The 13,884-nt window shown below is 36.7% G+C and overlaps 1 protein-coding gene across 12 annotated transcripts in view; it reads left to right on the top strand.

Annotated features, from left to right (window-relative positions):
- The window catches only part of Prkd1 (protein kinase D1), a 314,640-nt gene extending 304,482 nt beyond the window's left edge, over positions 1 to 10,158 (top strand). For all 12 annotated transcript variants that reach the window (XM_013065310.3, XM_004864045.3, XM_004864046.3 and 9 more), the window contains 2 exons: positions 8,788 to 8,873; positions 9,656 to 10,158. In XM_013065310.3, the coding sequence (XP_012920764.2) occupies positions 8,788 to 8,873; positions 9,656 to 9,874 (305 nt within the window). In that variant the 3' untranslated portion in view covers positions 9,875 to 10,158. The remainder of the gene's footprint in view (positions 1 to 8,787; positions 8,874 to 9,655) is intronic.
- Positions 10,159 to 13,884: the final 3,726 nt, after the last annotated feature.

Here is a 13,884-nt window from a genome sequence, read left to right as displayed (position 1 = left end):
AGCCCAGCTTGGTGTAATCCCAGCTATTCAGGAGGCTGAGGTAGGAGGTTCCCAAGTTTGAGGCCAGCCTAGGCAACTTATGGTAGTAAGACCCTGACTCAGAATAAAATATATATTTTAAAAAGTTACAGTTCAGTGGTAGGACATTTGCCTAATATGTACAAAATCCTGGGTTCAATTCTTAGTACAAAAGAAAATCCTGGGTTCAATTCTTAGCAATGTGAAGCTACCGCTCCCTTCATTATGAGGAACATTTCTTTTAAGATGGCATAAAATAAAATTTGATGTGGGGACAATAAATAGACTTACATTGAGTTCACTTTAGATTGAAAAACTTGGATTCTTTATTATATATATGTTCTTGAGAAGCTTAATTTATAATTCTATACTTAGTACTTGGGGTGGGGCATTGAGTGGGAACTAAATAGAGAATTTAGTTTAATTTGTCTTTGTTAAATGTTGTCTTCCCAAGACAACCAATTACTCCAGCCTATAGTTATTTTGGAAATTATTTGTGTGATCCAACTTGTTTGCTTTTCCTGTCAGCATCCTCTGAGCAGAAGTTACCCTGATACCTGCCTATCTCTGCTACAGAAAACTGAAGGAGAGGAAGTGGAAAATAGATGTCTCTTTATGTTTACAGCCAACTACTCAGGGGTCCTTTGGGCAATATTGGCCGCTTTCACTGATCTCATTCCTCCAGCCCCTTGTTGCTCAAAATCTGGTCTAAAGAACACCAGTACTGACCTTTCCTAGGAGCCATCGTCAAACGCTACCCTAGACATTTGGTTTAAGTATCAATATTTAAAAGGGAAATTCTCCATAGCATTTTCCCATGCCATGAAAATAAAGACAGAAAGAAAACCTCTACCCTGAGCAGCATTGGAATAATACAAATACATTTATGTTTCTACCTTTAATTTTATATCCATTAGACATCAGTTTGCTGACTTCTGAATGCTTGTATTGAAGCAATTCATGATTTCCAAGATTGTGTTGCTGGTCTTCAGGAAGGAATGAAATTGAGTGTGAAGCAAAAGAGGAACCATTGTTAGAATAACTTTCTAGAGAGGAAAGAACTGAAAAAGGAAAGACGTTGACTTGGGCCTCTAAAGGTCTTGCACTTCATTGGATTCTGGTAATTGACTCAGGAACGAGTGAGATGATGATTTCCAGTGGCCTTGTTTGCTGCTGGCAGCCTCTGGTTTCAGCCCGAGAGGAGCGTCCCAGTTAGTGTTGCCCAGCAACGGCATGCTGGGTTGAGAGCTGGAATGTGAAGGGTTGCAAAACGATTTTTAAAATAAACACACAACTTACCATCAGCATGAAGCAAACCAAAGGGAGAGAAGTACTGAGCACTACACTGCAGCAGGCAGCGAGGCTGAATCGAAAGGGAGAAAAGACAATACTGGCTTAAAGGCAAGGTGCCTGGAGTTTGATTGGTTATGGCTCCATCAAACAAAATAATAGTTCTGAGTTTCTTCTTAATTTAAAATATGAACTTGAATAATAATTTGGTGATGGAAAGAAGACAGATGTTTTAAAAAAGTAAAGTATGGGTCCAGGGATTTAGGCCAGTGGCACTGCACCTGCCTCGCAAGTGCAGGATCCTGAGTTCAATCCCTGGTACCTGAAAAAGAAAAGTAAAGTAAAAAAAATACTGTTATCTGAACAAAAAGAATTAGCCCTAGGGTGTTATATGTAATTTCCCTGTAAATTAAACATTATAAAATAAACATAGTCTGTACTGCAATAGTCCCAGCATCGTTCTGATTTTCTGATAGAAGTTGCTACTGATCCTATGATTGTATATTTTGTAGAGTCATAATGTCCTATCGTCTAGGAATATTTATAGCCAAAATATGCAAGCCATATGTACACAATATGGGTATTAAAATTTAGAGCTGAGAAAAGGATGCCACTTAAACTTCCAATTAATGTATTAAAGCTACTGAAATTCTATTTTTCTAGTACTTTAAAATTAAATGCATTTTATTTTTAAAATGTATAAAATTCATGTGCAAAAATGAACACCCACTCTGTATGACTTCGAAGGAGCTAAAATATAGTGGGAAGGGGCCCGGGGATTTAGCTCAGTAGTTCCACCACCTGCCTCGCAAGCCCAAGGACCCGAGTTTGATCCCCAGTACCAAAAAATAAAATAAAATAAAATATAGTGGGAAGAGTGGGGAGAGACAGGCATTACAATGAAAAACAAAAGGACCAAATAAAGGATGGGAAATTGAATATGACTGAGAGGCATGACCTGAAGGAACCATTAAGTATTTGATGTCCAGTTACATTGTTTCTGTAGGATTTTTTAGCTGCTCAAGGGGACATGCAGTGTAGTGTGCTTTGTACCACACAGAACCAGTGGAGTCCATACATTTGATATTTGCTCTGAAGTAGAGAATAATTACAGTCTAGTTTGTGCAGTTTTAAAGGTAATTCTGTATTTTGATACCAGAAGAAAGTGAATTAGTTATACTCTAACGAAACATTTCCTGTTAAAACCATAGCCCTCAACATCTGTATCTGTCATTTATTATTGTTTTGTTCAGGTACCCTTGTGCACCTAGAAAATAGACTACACAAAACTCCAGCCATCTGTATATTTGCCGAAAGTCCCTGCTTAAAGAGAAAATTTGATAAAAATTTTTTCTTTCCTTTCCTGCCATTGTAGTCTCTTAGCTGATGGGGTAAGGAGAAAAATTACTGTACTGGAAGTTAGGAGGAAAATAACTGTCAACCAAGAGTTTATTGTACCAAAAATGAAAAAAGAAACATTAAACTTCAAGAAATAAAATGTCTTCTTAATTTATAAGAAACAGCATGAATCTATGGCTTAGAGACATTTTAGAAAGCAAAAAGTCTTTGCTCATGAGAAGAAAATTTAAAAATTTAAATTGGCATCATACACTTGCTTAAAATATTTCAATAAGAAAGGAAAATGAGCCAGACCAGGTGGCCTACACTTGTAATCCTAGTTATTTAGTAGGCTGAGGCAGAAGATCACAATTCAAGCTCAGGTCTGGGCAAATTAAGGACAAGACCCTAAGATGCTATCTGAAAATATAAATATTTTAATGAATGGAATGAGGATGTAGCTTAGTGAGAGAGAGAGAGAGAGAGAGAGAGAGAGAGAGAGAGAGAGAGAGAGAGAGAGAGAAGGAGGTAGGAAAGGAAAAGAAAAAGAAAAGAGAAATCCAAAATACCTCCCACATTGTCCTGATATGGCTGTTTGAGAAAGTTTGGATTTAAGGCAATTTATTAAAAAGACGGAAGAGATCACGCTATGGATGAATGAAAGAACAAAATTTACAGAATAATATTAGAAATACTGACTCCCAGAATAAGTGGCCAGATACAAATATAAAACAATCATACCACTCTGAAAAATTAGTCATTATACTTACTGCGAAGGAGGAGCTAACTAACCGATAAGACTAGACAACAGACACTTTGCTCTTGGGGTAGGTCTTGAGCTAAGAGAAAAAGGAAGACATGACACAAAAAGAATTTTCCAAGACAAAAGAGGGTTCTCATTTCCCTGCACTGCTTTGGCACTAGCCCAACTCAGCTGTTCAAAATGGCACCTGCTTATTGTCCAAAGTGACAAGACCAGCACTGTGGTGCAGTATAGCTCACCCCATGAAATCCAGGTATTGGGACGTCATTTTTGCTATTTTCTAGAAGTAGGTACAGGATACCCAGAGCTTCTGAGACATTCTGTCCTTGCCCGAGTGTCTCTTTCTCTTTTGGTGACTCCAGACCCCTGCTAGGTTCCTGATCCTCATGGGCTCCAGAACTGCAGCTTCTGCATTCTCTGCCGCCCCCTTGGGCCCCAGCATCCCACTCTGCTCTCCTGCCAGCATGTTACCTTTCCGTCAGATGCTCCAGAAAGTCCTCTTCTTGCCTTCCTGTTTCCCGCCAATAGCTACACGACGTTTCTGTTCTCCTTTGCTTTGTTCATGAGAATTCACAGAAGAGCTCTGTTTCCTAAGGAGTCTGTTTCTCCCATATGCTCCTCTCCTGCTTCACAGTTCTAGGGGCATGTACTACCACATTCCTTCTAGATTAAAATTCTGAATTCGGATTTTAATTTTGAAACTGGAGTTGAAACTACATTTGGCCTTCTTTCCCCTCATTGTCAACTCTCCTCTGAGACTGCTGTGATTGCACCAGTTACAACTGGTTTCCCCTTCTTCTGGCCTTGGATCCATTATTCTTAATACATTACATATAGCAGTCCCTGCTGAGAGCTAGAAAGCAGGGGAATGAGGGGATGGAAATGCTACAAGATGACTCTCAATGGCAGCCATAAGATGGATAAACACTGGATACTGGAGAAGCTAACAGATATGCTCTTAGAGCCATTGTATTCTTTAATAAACCATGAACAAAGTGGGAGAAATAGTAGGATACTTAAGAATTTTCTGAATTTCTTAAAGGGAGAAAGAATGCATTCTGAAATCATTCAACAAGAAGTTTAGTGTTTATTGCTAACAAATCCTAGAATGAATGAATAGATGATGTACAGGCATTTAGAAAACAAACCCTGCTCCTTAGAGGAAATGACTAAAAATCATTATTAATCAATAGAAGTTTATTTAGAATGTATCATTTCAAATTTACCACAGTTTCTTTTAAAGTAGGATTGCCAGATTGGTAGAATGAGTAATATCGAGGACTGATGTATCTTGACTGTGACAAAGCATATGAAAAAGAAATCTCCCACAGTAATTAGCCTTTGGAGGAGATGATAAAATATAGAGTGGATGAAGAAAGTGCCAGAAAGAAATACTGCTTCTTTATAAGGCTTGCTCAAAGAGCGGTTCATAGGCATGGCAGTTGGGAGCATGATCTTAAATAAGAGTCAGCAAGCTTTGTTTAAGCTTTGTCCTGAAAAAAGTCCCGTTAATTTGATTAATACATAGTAGGTGAGCTTATTCAGTGTGCGCATGGCAGAAGTTAGAAGGATTAGCCCTTGTATGAGTTACTCTGTTGTCACTGGGCCACAATACCCGACACCAACAACTGTACAGAGGAAAGGTTTATTTTGCCTCACAGTTTGTTGAGGTTTCAGTCAACAGCTGGCTCCAAGGCAGGATGGCATGGCAGAGGAGAAGCAGCTCATAACATGGTGGCAGGAAGCAGAGAGAGAGCAATCAAAGAAGGAGGGATGAAGCTACCTCTCTAAGACACGCCTCAGTGACCCGCTTCCTCAGACCAGGCTCCACCTCCCAACCCCATATTTAGCTGTAACTCATCAACAGACTAATCCGGTGATGAGTATCACACCCTAATAGCTCCACCTTGAGGACATGAGATTGGGGGGGGGCATCTACATATAAACCCTAACAGCCCCTCTGATAGGAAGGGATCATGTCACATTCAAAATAGTCTTTGAGAGCCAGGGATTTAGCTCAGTGGTTCTGCCACCTGACTCGCAAGTGCAAGGTCCCGAGTTCAATCCCCGGTACCAAAAAAAAAAACAAGTCTTTGAGTGCTAAAATATGGACTACCATCACAATGAAACACAGGAATCTCTATAGAAAAGTGTAATGAAAATGTAAAAACAATTTAATGTTCATGACTAGAAAAAAATTTGTTGCATTTTTACACTATTATCAGCAAACAGTAATGAGCTAGTAGTATAATATGGCTGCTGTCTGCCTTAGTATGTAAAAGCATGTACTTTGATGCTGTGTCCCTCTATATTTCAGCCTCAGCTCCGTTGCCATGGACTATCTGGCTTTGACCAGGTTATATAGGCTTCTGAAGCTTCAGTAGTTTGGTTTGGTTTGCTTTGGTTTGAAGAGGTATTTTGTTTTGAGTTCTTTTGGCAGGTGTGGTACTGGGGATTGAATTGAGGACCTTGCACCTACTACTACACAAGTGCTCCAGTGCTGAACTATATCCCCAGCCCTGTTTTATTTTTCTTTTCTATAAAATGGAGATTAAAATAATGACTACTTTCATAGAGCTGTTGTGAAAATTAAATAATAACATGAATGTAAAAATGTTTTAAAGCATTAAAAATCCCTCTAAACTCTGTGAATAGTACTTCTGGATGTAAATCAACTTGACAGTTAATAAGGGAAATTCTGGCCAATGATCACTGAATTATAACATAGACGATGAGAAAAAAAAACTAGTGAACAATAAAATAGGGCTGTTCAGAAGACTTGGAGGTCTAAAATACATCAGAAGAATCTGTAGAAGGTAAGGTTGAAGAGAATTACTGTGTCAAAGGCTTGCAGAACTGTCCTATAGATCAGAGTCAGGTTCTACACTGCATGTAGAACGTAAGTATGATAAGGAAAACCTTCTTTTCATTGAGGAGGATAGTAATTAAAAGTTATTGATTTAAAATGGTCCATTTTGTCATTATAGAATCTGAAGGAAGGGGGCCATGAGCATGTCTTTCTGCCTTTGTACCTAGATTAAGAGCTTTTAGTGCCAGGGCTTTATTCCCTAAGTAATCAACCAACCATAATTACTTTGGTAAGAGGTGATGAGTAAGCAGATTTATACATCCATGTGAAGAACTCTTATAACATGGGTATCATAGCAATTTAGACATGGTCAGTAAAGACAGCACTGTAAAAAAAGGAAGAAAGAAAACTTTAGAATCTCTTTTTAAAAATAGATTGGGTGAAAGGCATTTTGGATGGTGCAATTTATGCTGGATTATCTGAGACATGATTAATGAAAAAGGATGTCCTGAAAGTTCCAGACATGTGACAAATAGAATGGAGCTCTCAAATGCCAGGAATGAAACTATTTTCTCAGTAACACCAAGGTCCCAACATTAACTTCAGGGTCCAACATTTAATAGTTAACTATTTAAGTCTCAAGGGTATTTGTGCATAGTCAGACTTATGAGTGTATGCTTCATTCAGAAGAACAATTTTTACATCTTCACATTCCCTTCAGACACTTCTAGTTTCTGCTCTAGCAGTATTTCCTTTCCCATTAGGCAGTGTGGCTCACTGTCGGAGCCCATTTGGGCACAAACCAGACCTATTGTTGAGTTCCTGTACTCCTGCCTTCCTAATTATAGAATTCAAAGCAGAATGAGTGAATTAATAACATGTGTTTATTCCTTGCAGTGACTGGGGAAGTGTAATGCTGCAGCATACTTACTGTAGCAATAAGCTCTCCTTCCTTCCTTTATCCTCCATTTTTGCAGTGTGGCTTCACAGCAGCAAGAATGGAAGGTGCACTTTACTCACCAGTGAGTAAATCATGTGAATGGGTGTTTTAAAGCACATGCCCAATACTCTGTTCACTAAGAGAGCTATACTTTCAAAAGCTCTCTGAGAACACATGCTTGGAATTTGAAATTGTACTAAGTACTGTTTCCTCGGGTATCCTAGCTGAGGCAAGTGCGCACAGGCATAGATGACATTTAAATGTGGGCTGTTGTGTTTAATTTCTCTAATCAAAGAATTATTTGGCATCTGATTCTATAGTCCCTTGGTGCAGGCAAATACTAAGAATATTGCCACCAGAGGAATACAATTCTAGATTACCAAAACATTGTAGAGATCTTTTCTCTTTGCTTGAATATATGGAAGGTTCTGATCAACTCTTATTGAGTGAGGTGCTCTTTGTCCCTTGGAACACAAGCGATCAGACCCATACAGGTTGATGTAGAGCATGCAATGGAATCAAAGCTGCCTGACATGGGACTTGGTTGAAAAAGTTAGGTAGTTAATTCTCTCTTTTCTTTTAAACCTATTTGATTAAAATCTACCTCTCAGACCTAGTGCACAAAGTAGGTTAAAGGTGAGAATTAATTCTCTGAACAATAAATGCTTTCACAATGTTGGTTTATTTCATTTAGTTCTTTGGGGGAAGAAAATAATAAAATGATATGAGGAGAGATGGAAGTTATTATAGGAAAAAGTGGGAAATGTGATGACTTACATAAATAATGAACTTTAATGGTGTAGTTTGGAAATATAATTTCTAGAAAACATGAGAACCTCATCATATATGGCAGTACCATAGGTTACTAGGATGTTTTGTGGACAAAAGAACCAGAAGAATCACTGTTTCTTCCTAAATTCCATGTGTAGGAGCCATAACCAGAGGCAGAGTACGAGGCTGAATGGCCTGTGGTTCTAAGCCCTCAGAAAACAATTTTTGTTAAACAGGTGTTTCACCTGTCTTCCCCTTAAGAGATTAATAACAGCTGATATGATTCTAATTCATTGATTAATTTTCAAAGGAAAGGCAGAATAAAAGAGATAAGTATTTTCCTCTTGAATCCAAGTTTATTACCAAACACGACCCACATTATGCCATGTTTTTCCATATAAATATGATGTCCAGATGCCTGTAATCTAATTCAACACTATAAAGCTGATTATGTGTGTTCAAATATTAAGCACATTAAATAACAAAATTATTAAATGTTTTGTTTTGAATACTAGTTTCACCTTTATATATGTCCAAGACATACTTAAATGATGTATATTTAAACAAAATTCTTACTCTAAAATTATTAAAGAGTAGACCACTTGAAATTTATATCATGGAGTAGAATTTCATACTCCTTCACAATTATTTCCACATTCATTATTTTTTAGCATTCAAAATAAAATGAAGTCCACATTTTTATAAATCTCAAGAGGAATTTTTTTAGGTACTAGTGCTTCTTATCACTATGCTGCATTCAACACTGTAAGATAACATCTATGAAATAAAGTGTAAATGAATTATGCATTTGTTTTCTATTTGTCATCTGTTTTTACAAAGAATTCTTATTTTTTTCAGCCATTGACCTTATTAATAATTTGCTTCAAGTGAAAATGAGGAAGCGCTATAGTGTGGATAAGACCTTGAGTCACCCTTGGCTGCAGGTAAAAATCAATCATTGACTTTTTTCTGCATTTGAATGAGATTCTAAATACTTGTAAGATTTTGATATTAAATGTGGAAATCTATTGCCACTATTTAAAAGTGTAATTATCCTAATTTTGACTTGTTTGCCAAAATGCATGCGACTTCTTAGAATTTAGTAAGTTTAGGATTGCTAAACCTCTCTCTTTCTAACAAGAAATTGGACAGGGGAGCCATACATACATACACATGCACCAAAAAAGCCAAGCATCATAATAGAACTCAGAGGTCCAGATTTCAAAAACACCTGTATGTGTAATCTTGATAAAAGTCCAAATAGATGGCCACCTACTCATGCACTGTGCTCACTTGGAAGCTAGTTTTAAGTCCTAAGATAGTAAGCATAGATACAAATAAGTGGCAAATATAAACTGTATAGATATGCTTATGTTTTCATAAATATTTGTTATCTTCACATTGGACTTTAACTCTGAAATATTGAAAGGTTATTTGTCAGGATTAAATTTCAGGGGAATGCAAACACACCCAATTACTTGACTACAGGCATTCACTGTTCATACTTTGATTCATGGTATCATATAAACACTGTGTATTTTCAAAGGTTAAGTTGATCAGTGGCTGTGGTGCTAATGCTGTCTCACGAGATGCATGAGGAATGATGCAATACTGTTAGAGTGGAAGCAAAAAGGGTCACTCCTAGATTGTGGGAGCTGACAACATATGGCATAGCATGTTGAGTTGTAATGATCTCTATGGTAACACTTTGGAATTTCTTCTTCAGGACTATCAGACCTGGTTAGATTTACGAGAGCTGGAATGCAAAATTGGGGAACGCTACATCACCCATGAAAGTGATGACTCGAGGTGGGAACAGTATGCGGGCGAGCAGGGCCTGCAGTACCCTGCACACCTGATCAGTCTGAGTGCTAGCCACAGTGACAGTCCTGAGACTGAAGAGAGAGAGATGAAAGCCCTCAGTGAGCGTGTCAGCATCCTCTGAGTTCCATCCCCTATAATCTGTCAAAACACTGTGGAATTAATAAATACATACGGTCAGGTTTAACATTTGCCTTGCAGAACTGCCATTATTTTCTGTCAGATGAGAACAAAGCTGTTAAACTGTTAGCACTGTTGATATATCTGAGTTGCCAAGACAAATCAACAGAAGCATTTGTATTTTGTGTGACCAACTGTGTTGTATTAACAAAAGTTCCCTGAAACACTAAACTTGTTATTGTGAATGATTCATGTTATATTTAATGCATTAAACCTGTCTCCACTGTGCCTTTGCAAATCAGTGTTTTTCTTACTGGATCCTCATTTTGGTAAGAGACAGAACCTGTCCATGAAGTAGTTCTGTTCTGTATGTCCCAATGGTATCATCATAGTAAGCAAACTATTGAAGAGTAGATTACCAATGCTCTATGAACCACTCGGAGCTCACATGGAAAACAATGAAAGATGAGGGAGAAGATATATAAAATCCTAAGACACTAATGCGTGAGACAGTTCTACTGTATGGTTTCAAATTCTTCACCTGCCTGGTGTGCCTCAGTATATTTAAAGTCAAATAAGAGCACCTAGGCACACAGAGCCTACTGCTCTTGCTCCCAAATGCCTTAGAAATGTAAACTGCTATAAATAACAGATATGTCTCTCCCTTTCTTACCACACCCTGCTTTACTATGGAAAACCAGCAGTTAAGCAACCTTTTGCTTTTTTGTGTATTTTTCAATAACAACGAATAAATATTCTTGTCAAAATATGTATCCATTTGATTGAATTGCTTTTATTTATAGTCTATTTTAGTGGTTTTCAGGCCAATTAGGTGAAGAGGAATCTGACTTTTAAAAAAGCACAAAAAAGAGTCATGGTATATAAGTTCATCCGATCTATTCTGAAGTGGTAAAATATCAAATAGTTTCTCTGGTGTGAAAAACTAAAAGTGTAAATAAGGATCAAAATGTATAATTGATAATGTGAAATAGGAAGAAAAGGTCTAAAGGAACAGGGTAAGTGGGAGGAGTAGGGGAAAGGAAAGAAGGGTAAAGAAAAAATATGAGAAAAGGAAAATAATGGAAATAAAGTCTTTGTAAATAGGGAAAGGTGGAGGGGGTGAAGGGAGGGAAGGGGGAAAAAATAAGAACCAAGATACATAGTGTAAAAGTACAAGATCCCAATGGTGAATGTAACTGTATTGTATACCTAAAATGTACCAATAAACTTAATGGGAAAAAAAAGTATGTTATAAAGTGAAGTGAAGCCTTTCTATCTTGCTTTTTCATCTAGCTTCCAATTGAAAAGAAGGCTTCCAAAGGGAAAATTAACCAAAGCCAAACAGGAACTTACAGGCCTACATAGGAATATTGCATTTGCAATCTCAATGTATATTCCTGATTCAATCAGCATAAGCCAGAGATTTATTATAATACTGGCTGAATTTTTTTTATGATCTAAACAAGATGCTCTTGAGGTTAAAAAAAAACAAACAAAATAAAAAAGATTGAAAAACAATCTTAAAAAAAGTCAAATGAGGTTCTTTAGTCTGGAAAAGAGAGAGATAATGCTGGACCTAAGAGATGTATAGGTGTATGGAGTGGATAATATGGGTTTTCCTTCCTAGCAGAACAACAATGGTATATTATTTAACAAAAATTTTTCAGTATATATTTGGAAGAATATTACAGGTATTGGGAAATATTTAAATATACAGGTAAGTGTGCTAAGACTGCATACTCTATTTCAACTTGGTGGGATTGGAGGTTGACTGATCTTTCCAATACTTACCTCTGCTTTGTATTATTACTGACTTTTATACAAATAGGTCTGAAAATTTCGAAGTTCCTCAATCTACTGCTCTTCTATAGGGACAGGGTGTGTGTGTGTGTGTGTGTGTGTGTTCATATTGAAGTAATTATGCATATAGAAGCATACATCAAATTGACAGAATGGAATATGTTAATGAGTAGGTTAAAGACTGGGAATATAAATTGCATCTTTTTTTTTTTTTTTTTTTTTTTTAGTACCGGGGATCAAACTCGGGTCCTTGCTCTTGTGCAGCAGGCGGTGAAACCACTGAGCTAAATCCCCAGTCCTAAATTGCATCTTTTTTATGTCAAGAATCTAAGTTAAATTGATAATTTGAAATAAGAAAAGGTCCAAGGGTTAGGGGATGGTGGGAGGGGAAGGGGAAAGGGAAGAAGGGAAAGGAAAAATTATGAGAAAGAAAGAAAAATGGAATCAAACTGTGTAAATAGAGAAGGGTGGAGGGGATAAAGGATGCACAGGTAATGGGAGAAAAAAATAAAAACTAAGATACATCATGTTCTGGTACAAACACCTAATGATAAATGTAAATGTATTTTATACCTAAAATGTACCAATAAATATATATATAAATTTTGAAAAAAAGAACCTAAGTTAGCAATATTACGAAGAAAGAAAAGAAATAGAATATAAAGCTCCTCCCTCTGAGTATGCACTTAATATAAATTAGAGGGTCATAATCTAAATTATAATAATTTATATGAAATGCATATGCCTACTTCTTATCAGCTGCCATATAAAATATAATCAATAACTTTTTGTTTATTGTGGAATCTTGAAAGATACTCTGTAAAGGCACACAAACATCAATTGCTCATGTAGCAAAAATGTATTGAATTGTTCTACATAGCTTTTTGCTATACTGTAAATTTAAGTGGTCACAGTAAATGTAAGACACAGTCCCAGTTGAAGGGAGCTTCCTGCCTATTAGAATGAAACAATGAAAACCAAAAATTGATGGTTCTTATAGGAAATTATATGTAAATGTATGAAACATCACACAAATCAGTTAATAATGGAAGAGGGGCAGTGTTTGAGCAGGCCTTGAAAAAATGGTAGGTATACACCCGGCTACAATTTAGAGGAAATATCATGAGCAAAGACATGAAGATGGAAAGAGTACTGTTACACCAACAAAAGTAGTTTCTTATAGCAGGATAATAAAGGTAAGAAGGAGAATGGAAGAGGTACATTCAGTGAGATGGGGACTGTCTAGATCCAGAGGCCCTTGTCTGTTAATCTAAGGATTTATTCTTTGTGGAGCTCAAGAACTCTTCAGATATTTTAAACTGAAAGGTAAGCACAGTCAGCAAGTTCACTTGGTTAGCAACCCAGAGACCCAGTGAAAGCCAAGGCAAGGAACAGGGCCTCAAGGTCTGATAAACTGCTGTAATGACACATAAGAAATAAGGAGGGCCTGAGCTAGAGCAGTAGTAAATAGGTAGACAGGTGAAAAGGTGCATAGAAAAGATGCTGGTATCTAGAGTCAGTGGAACTTTGTTACGGACTGAATGTGGAATTTAAGAGTTCAGAATGAATCTTAGGCTTTGGCTTGAATGATTGATGAAATTTATTAATCAAAAGAGGTTTAGGAAATGTAGGTTCATATTTGAACATATGGATATAAAGTTCCTTTGGAACAACAAATTTGAGTGTGATCTTAGGTCACAAAGCAGAAATATTTATATGCAATAATCAGTCATCAGAGGAAAATTGAATAGGAATGTTCAAAAATACAATCAAATAGAATAATATCATGAGAATCAAGAAAATACTCAGGAGGCTAAGGCAGGATAATCACAAGTTCAAGGCCAGCCTGTGCTACATAGCGAGTTAAAGTTGGCCCAGATTATAGAGCAAGACTCTGTCTCAAATTAAAAATTTTAATTAGAATTTTTAAATTAAAAATTAAATTTCAATTAAAATGCTTAATTACTTTTAAAAATTTAATTCAAAAGTTTATTAGAAAAAGAAATAATTTCAAGAATGTAGTAGATATCAGTAGAAAATGCAGTGGAGAGAAAATGATTTCAGCATTTTAGAGGCACCTTTGCCAACTTTTTCAGCAATTTGTAGTGAACAGAACTATCTTCTTGCTGTATACAGAGCAGCTGTATCTTTATGTTGCAATGATATTAACACAGTCTGTTATGCAGAGTCATCAAGAATGGAAAAGAGAAAGTA

Source organism: Heterocephalus glaber, unplaced genomic scaffold (assembly GCF_053883595.1).
Source record: "Heterocephalus glaber isolate CG9 unplaced genomic scaffold, H.glaber_assembly_v1.0 deba00001662, whole genome shotgun sequence".
Classification (NCBI taxonomy): Eukaryota; Metazoa; Chordata; class Mammalia; order Rodentia; family Bathyergidae; genus Heterocephalus; species Heterocephalus glaber.
The sequence above is the reverse complement of the archived record's forward strand: the minus strand, read 5'-3'. Positions and strand labels throughout refer to the sequence as shown.